The sequence below is a fragment of the Cuculus canorus genome, chromosome 8 (assembly GCF_017976375.1).
Source record: "Cuculus canorus isolate bCucCan1 chromosome 8, bCucCan1.pri, whole genome shotgun sequence".
In the NCBI taxonomy this organism is placed as follows: Eukaryota; Metazoa; Chordata; class Aves; order Cuculiformes; family Cuculidae; genus Cuculus; species Cuculus canorus.
The window spans coordinates 20,283,392-20,310,578 of NC_071408.1; the positions used below are offsets into that span (position 1 = coordinate 20,283,392).

At 40.8% G+C, this 27,187-nt stretch overlaps 1 protein-coding gene across 13 annotated transcripts in view; it reads right to left on the reverse strand.

Moving 5' to 3' along the window:
• Positions 1–27,187, reverse strand: part of FGGY (FGGY carbohydrate kinase domain containing) — a 158,307-nt gene that overhangs the window by 120,324 nt on the left and 10,796 nt on the right. For 6 of the 13 annotated variants that reach the window (XR_008450974.1, XM_054073028.1, XM_054073033.1 and 3 more), the window contains exons 3-5: positions 9,788–10,002; positions 7,757–7,868; positions 5,944–6,095 (exon numbers count right to left, since the gene is read on the reverse strand). Coding sequence is in view for 12 of the 13 variants with exons in the window: in XM_054073028.1 (XP_053929003.1) it covers positions 5,944–6,095; positions 7,757–7,868; positions 9,788–9,988 (465 nt within the window). In the remaining variant the exon portion in view is untranslated. Of the gene's footprint in view, positions 1–5,943; positions 6,096–7,756; positions 7,869–9,787; positions 10,003–15,321; positions 15,503–15,726; positions 15,860–22,039; positions 22,392–22,661; positions 22,764–27,187 lie in introns of those variants that run through there. The other 7 variants (XM_054073027.1, XM_054073025.1, XM_054073030.1 and 4 more) reach the window with 7 other exon arrangements.

Genomic DNA, 27,187 nt, shown 5'->3' on the forward strand with positions numbered 1-27,187 from the left:
ACAATGATGCATAACAAGGCAGCTGTAACTGAAGACGTGAACTCTAACATACAGAAAGATAACTGACCACTGTGCCAGGAAAAAAAAAAACTTTACTCAAAAAATATTGATTTCAGTTATTAACTGCAAAGAAATGACTTGCTAGTCATTCAGTCTTCAAAAAGCTTTTTTTTGCTAAAAAGAGACTCTTTGAATGTACCATATCAAGAACAGAGTTGTGAAAACACAGTATAGGAAAACTGCATTTTGTTTGCAGATGGTTCCCAAGCAAACATCAACTCCCACTACAGCATTTCTCACGCATTTAGAATACACTACAGCACCTCTGGTTTAATGGTTTGTTTAGAAATCACTGCTTTGTAATGTCAGTAGGGTGGGGAAAACATAACAAGCATCCTATTGTTTTAGCATATGCCACAATAAAATTCTCAGCAGGAAATTAATAAACAAGAATTTTTCTTCTGCTATGTATGAAGTAAGGCTGAGAGAACTGGGTTTGTTCAGCCTTGAGAAGAGAAGGCTTAGGGGAGACTCTATTACGATGTAGCAGTACATAAAAGGTGTCTACCAAGAGAATGGAGACTCTCTTCTTACAAGGAGTCACAAGGAAAAGGCAAGAGGTAATGGGTATAAGTTACTCCTAGGGAGATTCTGATTGAATTCCAGAAGAAAATTTTTCACCATGAGAACAGTTAAACTTTGGAATAATCTCCTTAGGGAGTGGAAGATTCCTCTACACTAGATACTTTTAAGGATCAGCTAACAGGGTTCTGGGCCATCTCATTTAAATTATATATTACCTAAAAGGTAGGCCCAGATGATCCCTGAGGTCCCTTCCAACCTGGAATTCTGTGATTCTGTGCTTGTTTGGGTAAAACATACCATGCTAACAAGCTAACTCGAGACTTAGACAAACCTCCGCTGCAGTTTCTACATTGCTCTGTTTAAGCTGTGCTGTCACTGCTGTAGTGCTGGCTTGCCACAGCACAGACATCTGTACAGTCACGTTGTACTGACAAACATTTGCAGCAAAATAATTTCCAAAAGAAGGGGTATGTAGCTACATTTTCAGTTCATATGCACACATCTACCCCCTAGAACTATCTACACACTCATTCAGCCAGTGAACATGCAATTTCTTTAGCCAAAGTCAACAAATCAGCACAACCTGCTTAGCAAAGCTGCAAAAAAATGTACCTGCAACTACAGAAGTAAAGAACTATCGCAATAACGTTTTGCAAGATAATTGAAAATAATGAAAAGGTCTAAGGGAATAACAGCAAGGAGTGGATTCAAGTGATTATTTTGAAAGATCCAGTAACCAGGGACCACTTTGCTTTTTAATGACATTTACATTCAAAATTATCTCATTGACTTCAAGAAGACTTTGTCAGAACTATCTTTCAGCTAGTTTCTAAATATTTATGAAAGGACAATGATTCCGTAGTTCAACTTCATCTAAAGTTGACGTTCTTAACTCAGTTGACGACTTTCAAAAGTGAAATGTGACTATATCCACAGAAATCAGGTTTTTTAAAAAAATTCATATATCGTTTTTGGTTTACATTACAGATTTAACACTAGACTTTCTTTAAAACCACACATGGCCCACACAGGCAGAGAAATACAATGCTCCTCGTAAGTGGACCACAGATGTTCACACTTTAACAAGACTGCCCCATAGGCAATACAGTAGCTGCATTCTCTTGACCATTTACTGCAAACAGCTGTCCCTGACACGCAAACTCTACTTGCAACGATGGCTTTGTCATATGAACACCTATCTGCAATCACAAACATCAAGACCACCCAATTAATTTCATTTAGACTAACCACTAGGCGTTAGAGGGTAAAATTATTTGGCAGCAATCGAATTAAAGTGAAACTAATCCAATACAATTAAAACAAAAGATCTCAAAAGACTTACTATGGCCTTCGTAGTTTAGCTTCTTGATTCAAAACCAAAATAGAACAGAGATGAAGAGTTGGAAGAAAAGAATATGGCCCTGAAGCCTCTGATCTCTAGTTAAACCTCTATTCTTGTTTACAGAGGGAATGTAAGGAGACGAAATCTTTAAGAGAAAGCATTATATGAAAAAAAAAAAAAAAAGAAAAAAGAAGCAGATGAGACTAACTTGTGACTTGGATGAAAAACCGCAACATCCCCCTGCAAATAAACAGAAGTCAAGTGTAACAGAAAAGCTGCAAGAGATAAGGACCAGCATCTACTTCTCATATAATGAAGTCAGCTCATTCCTTACAGTCAGTGAGGTCATCTTTGACTTCAATTCTAATAACAAGATGATGATGGGAATGGAAAAACACAGTTAGGTCACCTTAGCCCTCTCCTGCTTCCTCTTCATTACTTCCAATCAATTTAGAGTAAATGTGTGAAGTCATATTCTTTAGTAATACTTTTGATTGCTTAGATGAATATTCTTCAAGGGATAGAAATCAAATTATATTCTTAGAGGCACAGCCTAATCACTCAAAACTTAGGAATACTGCTGAATTGACCTACGTCAGATCTTTCCTTACAGAAGTCAAGTTTTCAGGTACTGCAGTTAGGAAAGCACACAGCAAACAGTGAGAAGACAGGATCTCCTAATGTGGCCTTCCACAGTCAGGTTACCATCACGGCAGAGGGAAGCTTTGATGACAATGTACGCAAAATCGACTTACAGGTATAATAACAGTCCAAAGGGTCAGTTAGCATCAATACCTGAAATAACTTACCGCAAAAAGTGCATCTACTTAGTCTCCTACATCACTAATCTCCTAAGTGCCTTCTAACAAACTAATCTAGTTCACAGTCACATTTGTGCAATTTATCTTGTATTAGCAAGACTGCCGTTTCAAATGACTGACTCCATGAATATGGAATATGGAACTTGGAAAGCCAAGGGAATAGCTTCAATATTCATCAGTTAGGCAATGAACTCAAAAAGAAACATTTTTATTTACGCCAGCTTAAATAAACTTTGAAGCTCAAGAAAACAATGTTGAGAGTTCCAAAGAATTGAGGATCGACTGAAAGGAACATATTTAATTAGGACATATTTTTCAGTTCTTCCAACTACATGCCATTTCTTGTTAGAGATGCATGAAGTTTGATAAAGAAAAGTATCAATCATTTTCCCAATGATACAAAAGTTAATTCTCCTGGTTACTTCCATGGGTCTATAAATTGTTCTTAATTATTAGTACGTTATTTTATCATAACTTCAGATACAGAGCAGTTATTTTCACCACTACACCCCCTTTGCAAAACCTAGATAAATGCAAGCAGATATGGAATGTGCACAGTGCCAGTCCTAGGCAAAGATGTACACGGGGAAATAGCAGAAACATTTAATATCAGGAACATTAAATTCAAGCAGAGTTCACAAAAAGTTCTAGGGAATTCCAAGACAAAAGTCAACAGTAAGTCTTCTTATATTAGGGTGCAAAACACTCACTACTACTAATCAGACAAATACAGAGTCAAACTGATTTCTGGTCCAACCCAAAATGGCTCTTGCACCAAGCAGCAGCCTGCACCACTTGCAATCAGATGGCTGGAAATAGTTCTAGAAATACTGGGACTGTTTTCAGAAAAAAAAACTGAACCAACTGTACATGTTTGCAGAGATCGCAGAATATTCTGGGAAAGAGCTATACAGTATAGCAATACTCTTTTGGAGGATTTTGAGAGGGATCTCATTTTAAAGCATCTCCTGCAGTGCTCACTGGAGTAAGCAGTGGCTTGTTAGGAAATGTTATTTCACGTGTGATATAGGAAACATAAGCAGAGGTGAAGATTCAAGTACAAATAATAAATTACTTGGATCTACGATACTTTAAAGGAATCTTGCTGGTAGCACATTTGGTGACATTTAGGAGCCAAGAAAGCTGGAAAGACCAATGGCCGTGATCACAGCCAGGCACACAGTGGGGGCAGACACTATGCAAACTTCCCCAGGATCAAATAAAAACGCATTTCTTTCTACCACTGAATAGCAATGCGTGTGCAAACTGGTGGCTTAGCTTTCACTTGGAGAACGTGACATTCAAAGTTCTGCCTTCCTTGGCAAAAAGTTAGAACACTTGCGTTACATGAGGCTGAATTTCAGCTCTCAGAGGGTAACACAAACCTTTGCTGTTAGCCCTAGAAGTCATGTAATGCATAGGCGTGTGATTGCCATACTGTGATTTGCATTGAAAAAAAACCTATCAGTCTTCATATAATTCCTCTCCCCCTCCTGCTTTACAGCAAATGCAGAAGTGGTAAGCAAAAACTCAATCACATGCCTCTCTGAAGATAAAAAGTTTAACACTACCTGCCCACATCTCAACTGATTACACCTGACTCCATAATAAATGTTATTGTTCCTCTTATGAGCTGAGGTGCTGTTGTGGATGTTGCTTAAGCTGCCTGAGTTACAGAGAATAAGCTTAAGCAGTTTAACAGGATGACTTTGCTAGTCCACTCAGGATACAGGAACTGTCGTGTGAGCAGCTCAGCAAGCAGATACTGAGGTAAAAAAATCAAACCTTTCTTAAGGATAATAATCTCTTTAGCTGGTACGTCAGGAGCTGAAAGGGGACATATGAGCAAGCCCTTTTCTGTAATGTCCTTCTGCCAGGCAATCTCTGCCACTGGCTGGCATACTGGGTAAGGTGAATTCTATTTCCTACTCATTTGCTCATGGAGGGACCAAGCCCTACAATACTTGCTCTTCCCTCTGTACCACAGCAATTTATGTCAGAGAGCTTCGAGGATATAGCAGAGACCTCCATCTCTGTGTGACCTTATTTGGAGAGCCCACAATGTGGCCTTTCCTGATCAGTCAGGTACTGATATTCCAGACCTTGCAATATAATAGTTATAAACACGGTGGATTCATTTAAGGTTTTTACAGCTTTTTATTAGCTTGTTATTATTTATAAAATGACTGACATGACTTGATATAGCTCAAGAAGGAAAGAACTAGTAAATGGATATTCATATTTCAGTATAGAATCTACGAACAACATTAATCATCATCTATCATCATTAATCTGTCAGTACCTGCTTCTACCAGTCAATTCCTTTGACTTTTCCCAGTCTGCACCTTGTTACTATATGATATTTCATGTTTGTAAGGACAAGAGACTGGCTGCTTGAAACTGGCAGCAAGTAATTTACATTTGGGTTTCGTTAAAATGACAGCAAACATCATTGAGACCAAATGTAAAAGCCAGACTGGAGGAGGCTATAAAAAATTCAAGCGGCAAGCATTTCTTCTTCTATCTGACAGTCATTATTAAAAAGCTACACGTCACCCTGCAACACACAAAACTTAAACACAAGAGACAGAGGTAGAGTTCCACATTACAAACAGAGCACCTTCCCTCTGCAGATGGTCTGCTTCGTATAAATGCGACAGAACTAACTTGAAGGCCTAACTGAACAGTTTCTCTGCCAGCAGCCAAAGACATCACACATTCCCTCACTGCTCAGTGCAATGCCTCAAAGGCAGCACCTCTGACCAGGATGCACAGTGTTGAGAGGATGCTGTTCTCAAACCACTGTAAATCCATCCCAGAAGTGGCACTTACACTCCTGTAAGCATGCCCAGCTTCAGTACTTGGAGCAGGAAGTATGCTTCCATACCTAAATCTTAGGATACTTCTAGGACTCATTCATCATCTGCAACTAAATTTGTATGTATAGCTAAGCTTAAGATTACATAAGAAATGCGCATCAATTATTTCAATAAAATCAAAGCTATTCCTAAATAATTGAGAGGATAGAAAAGAACCTCAAAACATTTTCACCACAACTTAAGGCCGGCCTTACTTCGCACATCTTTGGGTTCAACATTAAGGCTGAGGACTTCTGGTTCAGAAATGTCACTCCCAGAAACTAACAAAAGACAATAATCATTAGTAAAAATGTACCACAGTCTTAGATGTACTCACTTCCTTTATCCACAGCAATTTAGGTGGCTGCATTTCCACAGACATCACTCCCCCTACATAGCTCAAAACCTTATGTTGCGTTGCATTGATGCGCTCAACTTGACTGACTGCACGATGGTCCATCCACATAATAACATTCCTGTTGTTTTGTCCTTGGGAGGAAAAAAAAATATTATTTTATGTCTGTTTTAATCTCTCTTCAGTACTGTAAGTTACTAGACTCTAACTTGCTTCACACATTCACTTCTAGATAGAAAACTCAAATTATATTTCCTTCAAAAATTCACTGTAGGTACCTAAAGGTAAAATTCTAGCCCACTGAAAGCCCAACTTTAAGACATGCCGAGCACTGAGAAGGCTGACCGAAACAAATCAGGCTTGTGAGCACCTGAGAATCTTAAAATGCCATGCTCTTGTAGATCATATTTTATTTAAAGAATCCAAACTTCTTGACACATATTTAGTTAAAAATACAAAGAAGCATTTTGGTGAGTAAGCACTAAAAATGTAACAAAATCTGGGCAATTACCTTATAAATTGAAACTAGTCAGCTAGGTAGATAGTTATAGGGATTCTCTTTCTTCTCATGTAGTCATGAGGAGAGCTACCCTGATTTCTTCAGGGGGTAATTTGCCGAAATGCTTTTATTTTATCAAAATTAATCTACAGGCGACCTGCTAGACAGGTGGAACAGTAATCCAGGTGACACCTCAGATTCCTTTCTTTCTAAAAATACTCCACACACAACTTCACGACACTGCCACTCATGCCTACTTAATTCCGAAAATATGCTCCAAGACAAGGCAGAAGTATGAGGCACACCAGTATTTCCAACATGGACTGAAATACAACTTAGAACAGTGAGACTGCCTGAAATCAGACCATTGCATGCCCATACCAGTGTGACAGAATTCAGTGTACTCCTGTCTTTTCATTAAACAACACCACTACGTAAACTCAGAGTTCTTGGGAATATTGGAGAATAAGAAATGAGAACTCAATTTGACTCAATAGAACAAAATAGCCCCAGACGTTATTAGGCATCAAACAGATTGTAAAGGACTCTCAAACTGAAAAATAAATCATCTCATCTAAATTTAGGGAAGGACATTTTGGGGGTAAAGCTGGTTTTCTGAGAAGGTTATGAGATAACAAACACTTCTGAGGATAAAAAGGGAACACTAACAGAATTACGATTATGGCTCTGTAACTCCTGATTTAGTACACACCTAATCTTAAATGGGACTCACTGAAAAGAGAAGTGCATCACAGCCTTCCTGAGTCTTCTGAATCACCTACTCAAAAGCTAATTAAATAAGTACAATTTCTAGAAAAAGGTCACAGACTGTTTCTGAAGTTTAGCACTGTCCTAGGCAAAGACTGAATAACAGTGTAATAAAAAACACAAGCCAAAACTCTTGCTTGCAGCTCCAGGACAGAATAAGCAGTTAGATTATACTAACACCACATTTTTAGCATTCCTCTAGCCAGTGTGGATGGGCATTTATAAATGCTATGTCTGAATGAGGAAAAAACATGCACAAAAGAAAAACGAGCACAGATTTCTCTAAGTAGCAGTCTCTCTGAGCCAAGATGAATGAAATTGATCTTAGAGTGCCAAACATTTAGCCAAACAGCAAGTAATTTAATTTTGCAGTAGAACTGAAATAGTAAAATCAGGAAAAACACTCTTGTAAAAAAGATTTTCCATCTTCTGTGTCTCCAAGAGTCAACCCCACAACCTGGCATTTGGGTGAAATTGTACGTTCACTCACGTCGGTGACAAGACACCAATTTTTGGTCAGAGTCCTACCTTCACAGTTGACTGCCAAAGGTTGGAACTGTTTATCCACAACAACAAGGGAACATGTAGCATCAAAACCAACCCCTCGAATCTGGCCAGCATCTACTCCACAGACAACTCTCTGCAAATATACAAAACACACATGAAAACAAATATATCCATATATATGCAGGTAGCATGTGAACTAATGAGCACAGAAAATGAGTTACAAGTTAGAAATGCAAGCTCATAGTCTGAAATTTTTGAGATTCAGTATTCTTTAACAATTCTAATAAAAAATACACCAAATTACCAAAAATTCTTTGGTTTTCAAAACTGAATTCAAAGGTCCATGAAAAGTTCTTCAAGAGTTTTTCAGTCTTACTAGCCTTACTGGGCGAAAGCAGGAGCACAAAAAAATCAGAAAATAAAGGAAGCAGAAAACTAGCAATGTTAATTTTGTTTCTATTCTAAAAGCTTGTGGTTGAGCTGCATATAAGACATGGACACAGGATTAGTGTCAAGTGTGTCCATCAGTTATTTCACTCAGTTCACACCTCTGGAAGCAAAAATCTTCTGGAATTTCTTTAGTAATATTGTGCCATAGCTTTTTGTATTCTCATAGCGAAGAGTACAAAAAAGAAAGTTGATCAGAACTGTAGCACTGATAATAACTCCGCAATGTACACTTTTTCAAAAATCTGCTACCGAGAGTTTGGATAGTATGCTTTTTGGAAGATTTTCCAAAAAATCACCACCCCAAAAGGTCTGAACCTCATGGCTTCCAGCAGGATTGGAAAGAAAATCCACAACACCCACATGGATTAAGTGCCAAGTGAGGTTGAAAGACACCTAAAATGTAACACAGGAATAAATTGCCACTTCTCAGCAACAATAAAGATATCATTATTTTAATTAGTACTATAACGAAAGACTTTCACTAGGCTTGCTACAGTGCCAGTTTCTTACTCGCTTTGTAGAGCTATAGTTTCAGAGACCATATTTTATTGCTTACATATAACAGACTGTATTTAAAGATGTCCAGAGCAAGAACAAAGCAATTCACAAAGAGAAAAATCAAGTAAGGCAAATAAAAGACTCTGCGTTAACATCAAGCTGTGCTTCCATACCACTCCTGTCATTCCCTTTTCCTTCCTTCCCCCTCACCTCATCTCCTTCATCTCAGGGCATTTTTTGCAGAGCCAAGCTCATTAATGTTTGAAAAGGCTGATCAATAACAAGAGAATGGGTGAACTGTCCATCTGCAAATTACCAAGCATATCATGAATATTTAAAAAGCCAACCTTAGAACATAGAGCAGGCTGGGGCTTTATTAAGAAGGATGCAGTGGCATACGTGTGCACTTGCAATCAAGGTCACTCATTTACTTTTACCACCAGCACGTACAGGCAGAACTTTGGATCAGCAGGTACAGATTTTCCCTTATAGTAAGTTTTATTTCAATCTGTGTTGAGGCTTGATAAGATAAAAAAATGCACATAATTTATTTTAACTTTCTAATACTGGACAGGCATCTTAATGAGGATTGCAGGTAACAGACATTATGTTAGGCACCATGCTCAAACCAGATTACAACTTCTCCGCAGTAAATGCTCCTTGGTGACTCCAGTGCAGCACAATGCACATCTTTAAACACATGCATTACCAGGTTATGAGCAAGCTTGACTTCTCAAAGAACTGTCTTGTGGCTAGAACATACATCAACAAAACAAAACACCCAGGTGCGAATCCTGAAGGCACTGGGTAAGTCACCCCTCCAAGCTAACAGCACAAAGGAAGGCCTTTCATTCTATTTTCAGTAGTAGCACAAGCTTCTTTCTGTCTGGCCTTCAGCTCCTCATCTATGTAACAGACATTGTGAGGCTACATCAGCCATAACCTAAAGGTGCTTTAAAGCACAAGAATGGTTACAAGTTATACAGTAATACAGCATGCACAGAACTGAATGTTAAAGGTCAGCAACTGGAAGACCTTACACTTTCAAAACTTGAAGAGCAACTTGCAACGCAGATTACTTTCATTTTATTTTCCTGTGCATACCTTTGTGACTGAGCAACAAGCAGCCCATATGTCTGCGGAGGATTGCTCGTAGTGGTCTGGTTGGGGCTCCCAAATTAGGATTGGCTGATCTGCATGCGCCACAACTGTCCCAAACTCATCTACCAAAGCCGCTCGAACACTTGCTGACCCAACATCAATTCCAACGTAGTATTTTACTGGAGTCTGCTTCTCACTGTGCATTTTTAATAAAACCTCTTGGGGGGAAACAGAAAAAGGAGGTTAAAACCAGATAAAATTACTGATGATGGAAACTCTGCTGAACAAGACAGGAGACATGCTGTGCAGGCACTTTGCATGACAACTCTTTTTTGCAGCAAGTCTTCACTTGGCATTTTTTAATTAAATAGAGTTTTCAAGTCTTGCACCAGTTGTACTTTTTTCCTTCAAATGTTTATATGTAAAAAGTTGTATGGCACAGAAGCCCCTGAAAAGCAAACTGTAAATTCACACATAAGAATATACATGCTATGATGAAGTTCATGCATTCACACAATCGAGGAACCGAGCCGTGGTCATACAGTATCATGCCTACATGAAGGGAAAAAGGGGACGGAGATAGGAAGGAAACAATATGGTTCCAAACTCAGCAGCTACTAACTGGAGCTAGTGATTTACACACAAGAGAAATGTCAATCCAGAGACTCCTGGGTCTTCCTGAACTCTGGCAGATGGGGAAGCTGCTGATGCCTGGTAGGCTGGATCCATCTCTGGACAAGACAGCAAGAACCACAACAGATACAGCACTGCCTCAATGCAAACAAATTATGCTCCAGAAGTAGTGACAGGGGTGGTGTGCCTGGCTCCACTGAACCCTGACCTGAAGAGGAACACAGTGCCAAGAGCTGCTGCCTCCCATAGAACCAACCAGATAATGAGTGGCACATCACTGCTGAATGAGACAGCGAGTCAGGCTGAATTTCTGCCCAGTCTGAGAACAGTTTCCCCTCCAAAAAAAAGTTGTGTGATGCTGATAATTAAAATAACTAAGGGACAATCTGGTAAGTATTACCCCATTTTTAGCACTGCAAAGAGAAAGGTAAAAAAACCAAACAAATCAACAACTGTAAAACAAACTGGTGAAATTTTTTAAGACCCATCCACTAATCCACACAATTTTAAAGATTCAGAAAATAATTTGCTGAAAATGTGCTGAGTTACGAGATCATCCCAGGAAGTTTCTGCCTACTCTCTGACAACCTACAAGAACAAAGTGAGGTTAAGTTAATTGATTTAATTACTCACAATGAGTTGCTTACTTCACTATATTATGTTTAACTATTTGACATTTAATACAGCAACAAATGCACTACACTTTATTTCTCACAGTTTGTCCTTAATTAATAGTTAACATTTACATTTTAATCAAGCTGGGAGAATACTAAGAAAGAGCTGATAGAAAATATTTGAAACAATTACCAATTTTAGTGGTTGTATCAATTGTCCTAGTAAGCCTCAGAAACACATAAAACTCAACTGACACATAGCTTCTGATTTCCAGATAATGAATGGATTGATTATAACTTACTGAATACAGAGTATTTACAGAAAAATGGCTCTACCTATAAACAGCCCATCTCTCCCAAAGAAGTGACCTAGATAACTTCAGTATAAGGAAGAGGAGTTGTTTAGAGGGAGGGCATAGGCAAAGGGAGAGAGATCTGGAAAGTGCTGCTTAGTAGGACAACAGGATTATTCACATTTCAAATTAATCCTTTTTCTTTAAAAAAAAAAAAAAAAAAACTAGAAGTGGCATAGTATACCAAAAGCTAGACAGAAAAAGCAGTGGAACAGAAAATGGTGGAAGCCCTCTTTCCACCCTCAGACAACAACAGCTGATCATACAGCCACGTAAATTGTAGTTGATTTTAGAAGCATATTTTTACTTGTTTTATTTCTACAAGAAAGAAAGGCAAGCCTTTCTTCCCCGTGAAACATCTTGAGTACAGGTTGAGATCCATCCTTGGGTGGCAGCTTGAACACAGTGTTGGCACAAGTGGCAGTTGATGTGTACGGCTGCCTTGTAACCACTGCTACGGGGGGCTATTACAAACCGGTTATCACTGACGGTTAGAGGCAGCAAGTGAAACAAAGGAGATAAAGAGGAGGGGAAAAAAGTCAGTCACCTATTTCGGAAAACTCCAAGCATTGTCCCAGATAATAATTAAGCAGTGAGAGCTGAATTAGGACAAGTTTCACTTGCACTTAAAACAGCGTAAGCCAACACCCTGGCCAGAGAAATCTACCCGGGTTCCCCTCATCCTACCTCTTAAATGGGTCATCGAAATGTGGTTAGTCTGTGGAGACGTGTTATCACACCCTGTCCCACATGATCATTTTGTACCACCTCAATCCGTCATTTCACACTTAGACTACCGCTGCAGGGGGTCAGAGACCACTTTTTTGGTTCTTCATTTGGACGGCACTAGCATGAGGGAGTTCTGACCATCACTTAAGCTCCTAAGCAGCCTGCTACAAACCAAAGCAGCTATCACACCATGTTCTGCATGCACTATGGCAGGGTCACTAAAGGAAGCTGTACACATCGTTAGCTTCTAACAATATCAGAATCTAGAAAAAAATCAATGCTATAAAGCATATTGCAGTACTGATGGAAATAGTAGCTACTCTCAGCAAACTGATTCTGCGCACTAGATTAGGCGCAATATACACTAATCTTGTTAAGCAAGGTCATCTGTTCAAGCGATGAGCAATCAGCTAAAAATAATGTTGTGCCATGAGTCTAACACCTAGGAATATTGGCAAGAAAGCTCATTTTATTTTCTTGGCCCTGGCTCTATGACCTGGTCAGATTAACAAAAGCTAATGCCTCTGTCACAGAGAGCACAACTCTCCTGATATCAGTGATTAATACTGCATCTGTCAGCCGGGGATACTTACAGCACTCTGCATCTTCCTCTTAGCTCTTGGCTGTAAAAGCAGTTTTAAGACATTCATTTCAACAGATCAGGTTCACTTTTTATTTTTGCACTCCATCTCCTCCACACCTTAGAGGCCAGTTGCAGATGCTGCTAGCTACTTGCAAGAAATCTTACTATAAAGAAATTGCATAAGACTGTTCCTGATACTATCTCATTAATTTCCCTGTTTTTCCCTATTTCGGCACTGCCTTTAGCTGCTGACTTGTAAAAAGAAGAGAATAAACCACAAGCTGCAAAGCAGGTTTTTTGTTGTTTTTTTTTTTAAACATACACAAATCTTTCTTACTTTTCACAGACTACAAAATAGCAAAAGGAGTATTTTACATTTATTTATATCTGATTCCTTTTCTCACACACAGAATATTACTCCAAATTTTTATTTCTCTTCCTTGCATGCCACCCCTGCTTTTAGCTCAATAATGTGCTTTTGCTACTTAGAAAACAAGCTTAACAGATGTTAGAGAATTAAGCTCATAGTACCTCCGACTCAGCACTTAAAATTATGGCTTCGCATTGGATTCTTCCCACAAATATTTGAAACCTGAAACCCAATCAGCCCATGTAATGTTTACTTTCCTTTTTTCTTTACCAGGCAACCAGGATGCACGTGTGAGCAACTGTGCAGGAAGCTGAGTTTGTTTATATGCTCAAGCAGTACATATCAGTCTACACATATCCACGATTTTATTCTACATATCTGTGGACAACCAGCAAGAAAGAGTTAAATGACAGAGTCCAAAACCAAGAGCTACAAACCTATTTAAACTAGTCTTTCTCTGAGTAAAGCTCACCTAGATTTACAAAGCTATACTTTAGTATACAAAAAAAAAAGGCTAAAAGTAAATATTAATCCTTTTTTTTCAAGCACAGCAAGCACTAAGTTACTGTGTCTGTTCAAAGTATAGTCCCTCTGCAACAGTATATGAACTGCTTGCAAAAACATCATTTGATGCCACGGGTTTTTCTGGAACATCAATTGCTTGATATGTCACCTACTTGTCAACTGGATCCACAAAAAGCACCGTCATCTTTAGGTCATAAGCATCACCAGTTAAGGACTCTGCCTAAACATATGCCTTGAGAACCTAAGACCTCAGCAGGGAGGCCAGTGGATAGTATTTAGCCAAAGTACTTCATTAAGAATTTAAAAATGAATGCTGTCACTCAATTTTGTTTACAAAAGATTCTTTTGGTACAAGAGGATGCTCTGAATCAGAAATGAAGAAACTCTTTAATGGAGTTCACAGGCAAAGGAAGGTCATAGCACAAACCTCCTGCTTTGGAATCCAGAAACCAATGTTTGCCACCGTGTGCAAATAAAACTTTGTTTTTTAATATGTATCTACTTGATTCTTGGCACAGCTTCTGCAGCCACAAGAAAAAAAGTGAACCAGAAAAATGGTTTAAATAAAAAGTACTAAACGTCCAGCCAGAGAGGTCTATTCCTTGAACACAATATTCCTCATAAGACAGCAATATGCACTTCCCAAGTCGTGGAAACCAGTAGTGATGATACATTTTATACCTCTGAAATATCTAAATCAGGAAGCCCGGCTTCTTGTAGCAAAGAAAAAATGCCCCCAAAATTTCAGTTCAGTTTTCACAGAAATCATTTAGGTTGGAAAAGCCTTGTGGGGATAGGACCAGGGGGAGTGGGTATAAACTGGAGAGGGGCAGATTTAGACTGGACACTAGGAAGAATTTTTTCACTATGAAAGTGCTGAGGTACTGGCAAAGGTTTCCCAGGGAGGCTGTGGCTGCCCCATCCTTGGAGGTGTTCAAGGCCAGGCTGGATGGGTCCTTGGGCAGCCTGATCTAGTGGGATGTCCCTTCCCATGGCAGGGGGCTGGAACTAGATGATCTTTAATGTCCCTTCCAACCCTAACTATTCTATGATTCTATGAAAAGACCTTTAAGATCATCGAGTCCAACTGTTAAGCTAACACTGCCAAGCCCACCACTAGATCATGTCTCAAAGTAGCACATCTACATATCTTTTAAATCGCTCCAGGAATGGTGACGGGCTTTGCCCATCTATTGCAGTATCACGGCCTCATATTTACAACTTATTATTTGCATTTGTAAGCAGAAAGACGGAGAGAGAGGAAAGAAAAATTGCAAAAGACATGTCCAGCTTGACCATGTTAGCCCACGACTACAACTGCTAAGATAGGAGAAGAAGCCAAAATTCACTCTAAGAACTAAACAAGCAATGGCCCCTTTCTTTGCAAATCACAGCAGGGACAAAATGCATTTTCAAACAGGCATTTATGATCAAAGGGCTACAGCATATGATAAATATTTATATGGCCCATTAAATAATAGTCTATATAAATATTATTCAAAATGTGTGTGCTGGAAACCACAGACTTCCCCGTTTATTCTTAAACAAATCTGTTAGTTTTCCCACATAGGCAACGAAAAAAAAAGGAGGGGCAAAACTATCATTTGCAAAAATATGTCTTTAAAAAAAAAAGAAAATCCTTAACATAGTTTACTTTAATTTCAAAGGAATGACTAAGCAACCAGACAACTGTTTCACTACAACTCACTACTCGACTCAGTTTGTCCTACCTTACTGCATGGCGATCAAATTCCAGGACATACCTTTCTGGTAAAGCTACAGTACAGGAAGGCTGTACACGCAGATGCACAAAGGCTGAATATCAGCAGAAGTATTTATCAGCAGCAAGTACAGATTTGGTGGTACTGTATGATTAAATACAAGGAATCATGAAGGACTGGCACGTTTGTTTTAAACTTTGACCTTTGGAACACCGCAGGCTGCCCAGACTCAGCAATCGTGGATAAACAGTATGCTTTTAGTAGTGCAGCTGTGCTTTTCTATGGATTACCGAGAAAAAGATTAACAGGCTCAAGTTAGTCTTCATAACCTTAGCATAAAAAGATCTAAATATGCTAAATAAAAGCTGCTTTTCCATTACAAAACAGAAATAAAATGAAAGAAGCATTTTTTACATTATATTGGAAATTCAGCTCTTAGTTGGCTTTCCAGGGTTACAGTAAACTAACAAAACTGGCGGTAGCAGAGAGGCATTGTCTTCTTGAAGACAGTGAATTCCCTTTCTTCTTCCAGGTTCTTTAATTCCTGTTGGGATCTGAAGAGACAAAGAAGGCACATGTCTGTGTGGGAAAGTGGGAGCAGATGGGGAATTCTAACGCTGTGTTGAAGGGCAGTACCAACATAGAATAAAACCCTTAAAAGCCCAAGGGACTATGCTATAACTATTAACAAAAATTTATTTTCCAGCTACCCCACAGCAAACAAAATAAAAACAAGCAACAAAAGCACATCTCCTCTCTCCTTTTCCTCCTCAAAACAGAATCACATAGATGCAGAAGATCTCTCAGTGTTTGGAACGTGAGAACTGTGTTAACAATAACAAAATCGGAATAAGTAATTCCAAGTTGGAGAAAGTATGCATCTTTACTAAAAAACAAACACTTCTAGATAATTTCATTCATTCTCTGGTAACAAGGAAAAGTAACTGCAAATACCTCATTTTAGCAGTAGAATCAGGCCCTATATCCTAGTCCCATAATATCCAGACTGTTCCACAAAACTTTCCTAATTATCATCCCAAACATTGTAACTTAGTCTCAATAAATTCCACCAAATGACAGAAAATGTTGTACAACTTTCTAGTACCTCCTTTTCTCTCTATGAATAATTCACTACGTACAAATCTTCTGTAATGTCTCTTTTTTCCTTTCTCAGTGTCCAAGACAAAGCCATTACTTCATCGCTGCCTTCTGCCTTTTAATTCTACCTTTTGTATTTTAAATACTTCCAAGCCAAACTACTTCCACTTGCTCTGATATAAAGCAAGACATATCCCAGTTTATTTTGGCATAACTAATTAGCAGAGAAATGAAAATTACTAAGTAAATTACTCTAAGAAATTAGATCCAAAATTTATTTATTTTCAGCTGTTTCTGCCTACACAATATCTCACTCATGAACAGCAGGAAGATGTCAGCATGACCAGTCTCAACAAATATCAAGCTCTTAAAGGTACATCAGAGCTGTTTTTCTTTATAATCTTCTCTAGAAGAGATTTGGACTATAACAGAAAAATGTTGGTCACCTTTCAGTTCTCTTGAACTCACACTGGCAGATATAGCCCAAAGTACCGTTGATTGAATAAAAGCAACGTCATTCTGGGCCCTGATTAAAGAGAAGAGCGTGGCTGCAGATGGACAGACGAAAGGTCCAATTAGTGCAGTTTCCTGCCACAAACAGCAGAAGCCATAATAAAAGCATATGCCTGCCCTTTTCATCCAGCAATACTTCCCCAGGACACCTTCTTCCTCCTTCCTCCTGCTATCTATAGTAGAGGCACTTCCTGAGCCAGAAATTTTATCTTTAGGATTAGCAGACCTTGAAGGCTTTTTCCTCTCCAAATTTGTTTGTGCTCTTTTTTAATCCAGGGAAACTTTTGCAACTGCAAACTATTGTGGCAATGAGTTATAACGTTCTGTATAAACACTGCAAGAAAAGGTTCTTCAGTTTGTTCTGATCGTGCCACCTGCTAGTTTTGTTTGATGTGACCAAGTTCCTGAGCTAGAGGAGACATAAAGCAATTGCTCTGGTTTTACCTTCTCCATGCAGTCGTGATCACATGGCATTCTGAATCATGCCCAGAGGCCTGACTGCAGCTATCTACACACCATGGGTGATGAGCTGAACTCACAATCTTAATGCGGTCAGGTAAGTCAAAAGGCATTTGTCTGGTCTCGCTCTGTTCATGGATGCAGCAAGAGTAAGTACCATCACACAGTGCAGGAGTGAGTACTAATAAGCAGCAAGTTCTGATCTCAATGTTGCTTTGGGCAAGTAAATATACTGCTCAGAAATGCTCACAGTAGAAACACAACATATTGGTGTCAACTAAGGGGAGAGAGACCTGTCCTGTTATGGATGACTAGGGATTTTAATCTTCAGGCAACTCCCAATACACTGTCCCTCAAAGTGTGTTTAAACAGAGGAATGCGGAAACTCTTCCCACCTATGTGCTGGGATAATTAAGGCTACTGCTCACCATGGGTTTCTTGAGAAGAAAGATCAAGGAACCCACGCGGTTGCGGCATGCCCCGATTGGCTCTGCGCTAAAGGCATGAGACTAGTGCTGCTGCACACCTCGCAAAGCAGCCAGGCTGCCTGGTCAGAGACAGTCCATGAGATCAACAACAGACCAGCTCTCTCAAAGATTATCAAAAGGAGTGGTAAACTGGGCTGCCCTATTTGTCTCTACAGCCTGTAACCATGCTTACAGTTCAGTGAGTTCAGTGACCTCTCCGCTTTACTGCCCGTCTAACATCAGGAACAAAAGGAAACAGCTGCAGAGAGGAGCTCTCAGGAAAAAGGAAGGCTGAGCAAAGAACCACAAAAACACACAAAATAAGATGAGGAGAGAAGACACATGCGATCAGGGAAAACAAGCAGCTCCAGTTCCCTCCAGGGCTCTCTTGGCCCTGCTTGGCCTGGGCCATCAGTTCCAAAACCGGGTCTGATCCTGCAGTCACTGAAGTAATTGAGAAAACTCCAAGCCATATTAGTAGTTCAGGATTAAACTCTTGACACTTGTGAAAATCACAGGTGCAGTCACATGTCTGCAAGGTTTTGAATGCTTGCCATAACCTACAATTTGTCTAACAGAGGAAATGTTCATCAGTCTATGCCAAAACATAGTTTTCATGCAGGAAAACCTAAGGAATTAAAAGGTTATATAGCAGCACTTTTTCTTTTCCACACTCTCTGAAAACTGCGATCGACCCAATTTATGCACACCCACCTACTTAGATCCATTCCCTCCTCTGACACTGCAGCTGCATGCATCCCTAAGGGCTGTGCTAATGATCTGGCAGACAGACGTGTCCCAAATGACACTGCAGAACGCTTGAAGCTCTGAAAGAAGACACTATCTTGTTTACATTGACGGTGAGGGGGGAAAAAATGCCATCTGATTATTACATAAATTCTCGCTGTAACAGCTTCATGACTAGTTGAAAGGAGGCAACAGGCTCCAAAATGACTGATGGATCCAAGTGTTTGGATCCATCAGCTTATTAATCTAATGCTAAGGAAGATCTTTCTCATTCCTATACCTCTATCACATTAACTTAGTCCATGCTGGACAGAAGAATGATCTCTGTTCATTGCCTGTAAAAGAGAGACAAATTCCTGTACTATGACTTTTGTATTTTTTCATTTGCTTCTATGCTGTAATGGAAATGGAGAAGCACATAATAAAAACCCTAAAGCATACATACAAAACCACAGAATTCTACAGTAAACACCTCCCTAGCACAATAATGTTAATTTACAAAATATCTGTTTAAGTTATAAAATAGAACTTGGAGCAGAATGCAGTTCAAAAGACACAATTACAGTTCATGTAACCATACACACCCTCACTCCAAACTGCATTCCTGGAGCAAACCAGCCTCGACACCACAGCTTCAGCACATATGCTTACCTGGCATTCTGGGTAGATAAATCCATTACACCACTGCGGATACCAAATTAGCCAAGTTCAGGTTACTGCTGATACTCTTAACTTTAATCACATCCATAAATTCCAGTGCTACATCAAGGTTGAATTTGGCACTAGCTGTGTGATTACGTATCAGCAGACCACTATAAAAATCATTTGTTCTGAGTTCACAGTTTTATGAAATGACAAAACATCAAAATTAGCATTCTGGCTGAAATCCACTGCATTTCCCATCAAGACTTACACATTTAAGCAACATCTGAACCAACTGTCTATAATTACTCCTGGCAGACACTGGAACACTTAAGCCAGCAGTAGATGCAACAGTGAAATCAATTTTTAAAGACATGCTGTAAACCACTTCTTTCAATATGCTCAGCCCAGAAGCAAACATGTGTCTATAAGCCAAATCCACAGTTTACTGTGCAGTATTTGTTCACTCTTGCATAGTAAGAACACGAGAAGAATGACAGCCCTAAGTAATCTGTCATTTTAAAATTAAATATTTATTTGGGCTGCAAATCCAAAAACACTAGCCCTGCAGTTCCTGTCACAACTACTTAGGAGGAAGTGAGGTGGCACATTAGCTTAGGTTAAGAGAAAGACGAATTCTGCACAAAAATCAGGTACCTTGACAGACCATACATCTGTAATATGTCTACATCCCGTTCTTTTTTGCAGTGAAAGAAGAACCACATCTGTTCATCTGAACCCAGCAAGTTCTCTTCCTTCTCCCTACATACACAGCTGGAGAGGGTGCTTGTTAGCTTTGTTTTTATCAATGCAAAATCTGCCTTAATAACGATCCTATCAGTCTCATAAGTCCAAACTCCCACAGAGACAAGCCTAAAAGGGTACCAGGCCAACACCTCTCTATAAGTTCCCTTCAATGATTTCTCAAAACACCTCAGAAGCCGAGAGCTTGTAAGACTGTTTACCTCAGACAGCTGAAGGTCACCGATTTTTAAACTTTATTTTATGAAGAGTCTGAGTACTCTCCCTTTAGCATATGGAAATGCAGAGCCAAAACTGAAGGCAGCTCAAGATACCAACCAGAAGGGATTAACAAGAGCCAAAAAAAACAGACAATGTTGATCAGAGATCTCCCTTAGAAAATGAAGCTCACAAACACCTTTCTACCATGGCTGTGCCACTACTGTCAAGTTTGTACACCAGGTTCTTGGATATTCCAGTGGCAGGTACCAGAGAAAAAATTCTCTGTGTCATTAGAAAAGCCCAAGATATAAAACAGGAACACAAAGGAGAGCTATTCTGATCCTCTCCTGTAAATCCACTAGTTCTCAGGAAACAGATCAACCTCTAACAGAATCAAAGGAACACTTAAAGGAAGGACAGCTTATGGTAAAAGAGAAGACAAACTTACTGAGGAAGTACAAGAAACAAAAGTGCTAACAGCCCTTACTTAGGAAGATTATTTTTTCAAAAGAAGCAACATTTAAAAATGATAATTTAGCTGAGAACTGTTAGAATCACAGGACAGAGTAACAGGAGTGTCTAAGAACGCACATAAAAACTTCCCAGCACAGTACTAGTTTATTTAGTCTCTCCTGACACCGTAGATTTAATTCTGCCTTGATTCTTACAGCTGGGAACAGCTGTACTTACAAGAACCCAATTCCCCATTTTCCTCTTTTACCCTCCTATCCCAGGCACCCTTCCCAGAAAAAAAAAAAAAAAAAAAAGCTGCTTTTTTTTTTGTAATTACCACATGCCAGTGTGTATTCCTGAAGGAAAGGGGGCCATTAACATTTAAAGACACTTTAATACTTCAAAATGTTTTTGTACATTTATTTTGTATATTTAAGTACATTTAGAAGAAGCTTAATTTCAATAAATTAAGTGAAGGGTCTGCAAGGATGAAGGACTACATCAGAAATTAAAATGAGGAGACCACATTCACAGTAACGTTACTTCTAAAACTTCGGGAAGATGAAGAAGCCCTCTCCTCTCCTTCCCAGATGTTTATTTCTTAAGTGTTCTCCAGAGAAGAGAGTAAAGGTTCTTCAGCCTGGAGGAGGCTCCAGGGAGACCTTATAGTGACCTTCCAGTACCTGAAGGGGGCTACAAGAAAGCTGGAGAGGGAATGTTTACAAAGGTTTGTAGTGATAGGACTATGCGCAATGGGTATAAACTGGAGAGGGGCAAATTTAGACAAGACATTAGGAAGAATTTCTTCACTATGAGAACGGTGAGGCACTGGCACAGGTTGCCCTGGGAAGTCATGGCTGCCCCATCCCTGGAGGTGTTCAAGGCTGGATTGGATGGGGCCTTGGGCAGCCTGATCTCGAGGGACATGTCCCTGCCCATCTCAGGAGGGTTGGAACTGGGGGATCCTTAAGGTCCCTTCCAACCCTAACTATTCTATGATACTAAATTTATTCAACTAGCTAACAAGTCCCAGGCACCTCAGTAGAGAAAATCTGCAAGGTCACTAGTCCCTAACTGGTGCAAAGGACATCACCAGCAAGGAACACGGCTGCTACAGGGAGGTCTGGAGACAACTCTGGTCTGGAGTTGCACAAGTCAACTCCACCAGGTTATTGGGGTGGGCTCTGTGACAGCCCACAAGCTTTATGATAAGAACACAGGAGCAACTGCAACATGAAGAAGACAGCGCTGCAAAGGTGTGAGAAAGTGGAGCCGCGAGAGGAAGGAGGCAAGGATGGAAGCAAGCAGCAAGAGGACACGGGTGCCAGCAAAACCTCTGCCAGGGACACAACCCTGGAAACTACCACATACACTTAGAGACATACATTTAAGGAGATCTCCCCGGGATCTGGAGGATTAAGGAAGAATGTAAGCGGCGTCCGGTCACCCCAGCGCTGCCTTTTAAAGCTCAGGGAAGGCAGCAGGGAAACGGTGACTTCTGCACCACAGGAGAGGCCCAGGGGCACAGCCCGGATCCTCTCGATGCCCAGCGACTGTGGAACAGGGCAGGCCCGTGAAACCTCAGCGTTCTGCGCAGGCTGTGAGCTTGAGAACAGCAAAAACACCCTCTGGGGAGCCGGGCAGGGAGGCTGGAACGCAGGCCCGGTAATGCCCGCCGGAACCTGGCTGCGAGGCCGAGGCAGGGCAATCGAATCGCTCGGCACGGGCAGGAGAGCAGGGTGCTACACGGGGGCGGCTAGAGAACACCTCAACTGCCACAGGGTTCCTCCAACAGCAGCCCGCGAGCAGAGGCACCCGCGCCCTGGCGGGGCCAAACGCCCACACTCGGGCGTACGAGGGGGATGAACCGCAATGAGCGGACTGCGGGATGGGGCCCGGGCAGGCGGGGACTGAGGGGTCTGCGGGGCGCGGGCTCCCCGCCAGTGGAGGAGGCGCCCCGCCTGGCGCGGGCCCCGCCCGGGCTGCGACTCTCCGCCCGACACTTACTTGTCCGCCCGGAGACACTGCGCGGGCGGAGCCCTCCGCGCCTGCGCCGCCGGGACGGGAGGAGGGGGCGGGACCGACCCGAGGGGAACCGAGAGCCGCCGGGGAAGGGGGCGGGGGTCCCCTTTATTTAAAACGGAATGGAACAGCAGTGGGGAGCGGGACTGGCTCTTGGTTTAAATGGGGCGTTGCTAAATCGTATTCATAGAATCATAGACTAGTTGGGGTTGGAAGGGACCTTAAAGCCCATCCAGTTCCACCCCTCTGCCATGGGCGGGGACACCTCCCACTGGCTCAGGCTGCCCAGGGCCCCATCCAACGTGGCCCTGAACACCTCCAGAGATGGGGCACCCACAGCTTCCCTGGAAACCTGTGCCAGGGCCTCACCACCCTCATAGTGAAGAAATTCTTCCTAATGTCTTGTCTAAATCTGCCCCTCTCCAGTTTATACCCATTGCCTCTAGTCCTGTCACTACAAACCAGCTTTCTTGTAGCCCCTTCAGGTACTGGAAGTCGCTGTACGATCTCCTCAGAGCCTTCTCCAGGCTGAACAAGCCCAGCTCTCAGCCTGCATCCCTCAGCCGCAGCCCTGTTGCCCCACAGGGACAGAGATGCTGGGGCCTCGCGGGGAGCCGGGGTGGAGGGAGAATAAAGACAAACAAGCAGAAAGGCCTGTGCACCAGGGCAGGGTGAAACATGCCCCTCCTGCACCCACAAGTGTATAATCACTTCCTAAATAAATAGTACTCCAAGATCCAAGCGGGTTAGGTTTTCTACATAGGGTTACTCCATTGGGGAGTTTTACCTGAAGGGTTTGAGAATTCCTGGTGTGAGGAATTTCTTTTAAGGTTTGCTTAAAATGGAGGGAGAAGAAGGTGGTAGGATTCACTCACATGCATCCCTTGAGAGCAGATGTTGGGGCAGTGGCTGCACGCTCCAGCAGTGGGCAGGACATGACCCCACCCCACCATGTCCTTCCAGGGACCCACACAGAGCAGAGCAGATGGAAACCCTTACATTCCCATGGAGTCTAACCATTTCTGAAGAGGCCCCAGGGACCCACCAGGGATTTTTCCCATTATCCCCCAAATATTCTACAGCAGGAACTCTTGTAGCAAAAAGCTCTCTTGCAACATTTCCAGAGTTTTCCCACTTTGGCCTTGGCAGAAATACTGCAGGAACAACCTCGCTCAGGGAAAGATGAGTGTTGTCTCGTGGTTACAGCACAGGGTTCGTGGTCAGGACCTGTGGGTTTTCATTCCAACTTTGCCACTGAATCATTTTGAGAGCACTTTATATTAGAACTAGTTAGTAATTTTCCGTTGGAATGGTTTTCTGATGTAAACCACCACTTCTACAAAACTGAAATCTTCTAGGTGAAAATTGACTTTCCATTTGGAATACCTTGTGTCTAAGTGAGGTAGGAAAGGACATTAGACCAAACTGAAGTATCTGGAATTTTATTGCATTAGTCCCATTCTTTTGCTTTGAAAGGGTTTTGTTTTGTTTTTCTTTTAAAATACCACCCTCCCGACTGTAATTCCAAGGCGGCTCATTGCATGGTGGGAGTATTTGCCCTTGTGCTCTGCTTTGCTTCCTGTGAGCTCCGCATCTCCTGTATTGGGATGCACCTTTCTCTCTTCTGCGACGTGTACATCCCAATCTGAGTCAGAGCTTTCCTGAACGGCAGCACCTGGTCCACGGGAACAAATCATAACGCAAGGCTAACCACTCTGACCAAGGAAGTGCACCATGGAGAGAAAGTATAAAGTTCAGAGACACAGATAAGCTGTTTCACATTAGTTCAGTGGCCTGAAACAAAGTACTGTGACCGTGGATATACCAAAATGTTTTGTTCAACGAAAAAGCAGTAAAATGAAGCCCAGAGAAATGGACTTGAGTGTGTTTCTGCTGTCTTACAATCAAATCCTATAAACCTTTCCACACGCATACTGAGCTCTGGTTCATAGTTCTTGCTCTTCAGCCTCCCAACTATGCTGTTTTCTTCCAGAATCCTATTCTTCTGTTCATTAAAAACAAATTTAATTATTTCTGCTCTCCGTATATTCAGATTGCTGACTCTTTATAACAGTTTTCCTCCCACAGAGTATTTGTAGGCACTATTTAAATACTTTCTTAACTCTTGTTTTGCTAATTTAAACATTAACCATTTACATTTTCTTTCATAACAGCAGGTTTTGGATTATGTAATAAACTTTATCTGCACTTGTTTCAGTCAGAATTCTTAATGTGTGGTCATGGCACAACATAATGTATAATGTTCCAAACAATGTCTTGCTAGTGCCTTGTACAGTGGCAATAATTCCCTATGCACCGTTTTTGTTACAGACAGGGATCAATTTTGCCTTTTCTACACCTATATCACATTAGTACCTCGAGTTATCCATGTCTTTTTGCTCCAAATAACAACAAAAAAGTTATTTGTCTGTAAGTACAGACAAATATATACACTTTTCCTTAATACATTTTCCCATTTCATTACACTTCTCTAGCACTCACATGGTTTCTTGCCAACGGAGTGACAAATGAAGATATTTTCAAGAACAGTAACAAAATTAAAGTAATGAAAATGCAGTTTTTCAGAAGAAAGAATCAAAGTTTACAATATCACGTATTCCAAGACCACGAGGCTTAATTCATTACTCCTTTGAAATATTCTGAAAGCTATGGGTTAAGAGGTGTTATATTACTGCAGAATAATGATGATTAATTTGTATTTCATACCAAATGCAGGAAGAGTAGAGATGTGTGCAGCAAATCCTCTGTAATTTCAAAATCTTTCTATAAACTTGAAAATGTCTTGTAGGTGCATGTTCTTTAAACAGAACGCAAGACCACTTTTTCCTTTTTAGAGCGTGGCTGTTGTAGTTCTGCTACAGATATTACTGCTTCGAATAACCTCCCTCTTTTTCCAAGATTCTGGACAGATTAACTTAAAATATACCCTTTTGCCTTTTCATTACAGAGTAACTAATGAAAATTCCATTTTAAATGTGCTTTGTGTGAGACAGGTACATTCTTTTTTGTACTATTAACAAAACACCATATTTCAAGCTGTAGGGATACAGCCTGAGGTAGTGTAAATCAGCATTGCTCCGAGATGGCCTGTAGTCCTCTCACCAGCCCTGCGAAACAATTTAGTGGCTTTAGATGACGGTTGGCATCTTTGAAATATTCCCTTTTGCAGAACTAGACTAGATGTGACACTTGCTGGAGAAGAAATCTTGCATAAATCTGTCCAAAAAGACTCACTTAATCATATTACTTCACTAGCAGTGGTAACCTTTGGGGGCTAAAGTCCAGACAGGTTGAGAAATGGAACATGAGTACATAAAGGTGACAATTCCATTAACTGCAATCAAAGAGAGAGGTGAATGGTGAGATAAAGACAAATGACTTATTCTATAAAGAAAAGAAAATACGTGTGTGAAGGGGAAAGAGACAGAATGGACATTTTCCAGCCTTGTTGAGGAAATAAGGACCAGTTGCGCTCCATTGAGATTAACACAGAAATGTCTCTGTGTCTACCTGGATGCACGCTCCAGCCCAGCATCCCAGCTTGCTGTTGAATGTGAACCGTCAGTTCAAGAGGTCACATGTAAACAAGCAGGATGCCCCAATAACATTGTACGCAGGATGTCTTGCTGAATTGCCCACCAATAGCTGTGCTGGTAATGCTGATGCTGGGCCTGGCTTTGCAGTCAACAGGACATTTTGAAAAAATAAGTGGAAAATTTGTTGGCATTTCTGAATCCAGTGCTTCAGGATTCTCAAATATACTAGATGTGTTTCTCAGTCCAGCAAGGTGCACTTCAGCCACAGAGGCTGAACAGCTTTTGAACTTTCTTCTGGGTCCCAAATCAGAAAGCATGGGTACGTATCAATAACTGAAACTACTACTGCAGGGGCAAAAAAGAGTTCTCAGCAGGTTCAGTGCCAAACTTCAGCACAGATAAAAGAGAGATTGTAGGGACATATTCTCATCCAGTACCCTCTAGTGAGGCCAAGGACAGCATAAGTAGCGTCACCAAGACAACTTCACACTACCTCATTTTTTTCAGAGAAGGTGGAAGCTTAGAGAATAGACAGCATGGGTACTAGAAATAAAGCCACAAAGGGATCTAATCTATCATCTCTCAAATCTTTCTACATTTAAGATAAAGAGGAAATTAATATTACAAAATCTATCTATATGTACAATCTCCTCCTCTTTTGCAATTTTCCCACTTAGGTGTGGTGTTTTCAAGAACTTCTGTGCAGAAAACCTCATCTAAAATCCATGTATAAAACCAAAACAAGCAGATAAGCAAATTGTTTTACTTATAGAAGCAGAAATGGATCTTTGAGCATTTAAAAATTCCACTTACTTACTTACTTCCACAAAAATTAGGGTAATAACTGAAGGGAAGAAAAGGTTATAAAGGGTTGTGTAACACCTGCTTGCTTGGGCAGTTCATAACAAGCACCTGACAGTGGTTTCCAATCTCATTTTTAAGAAACAGTGTAAC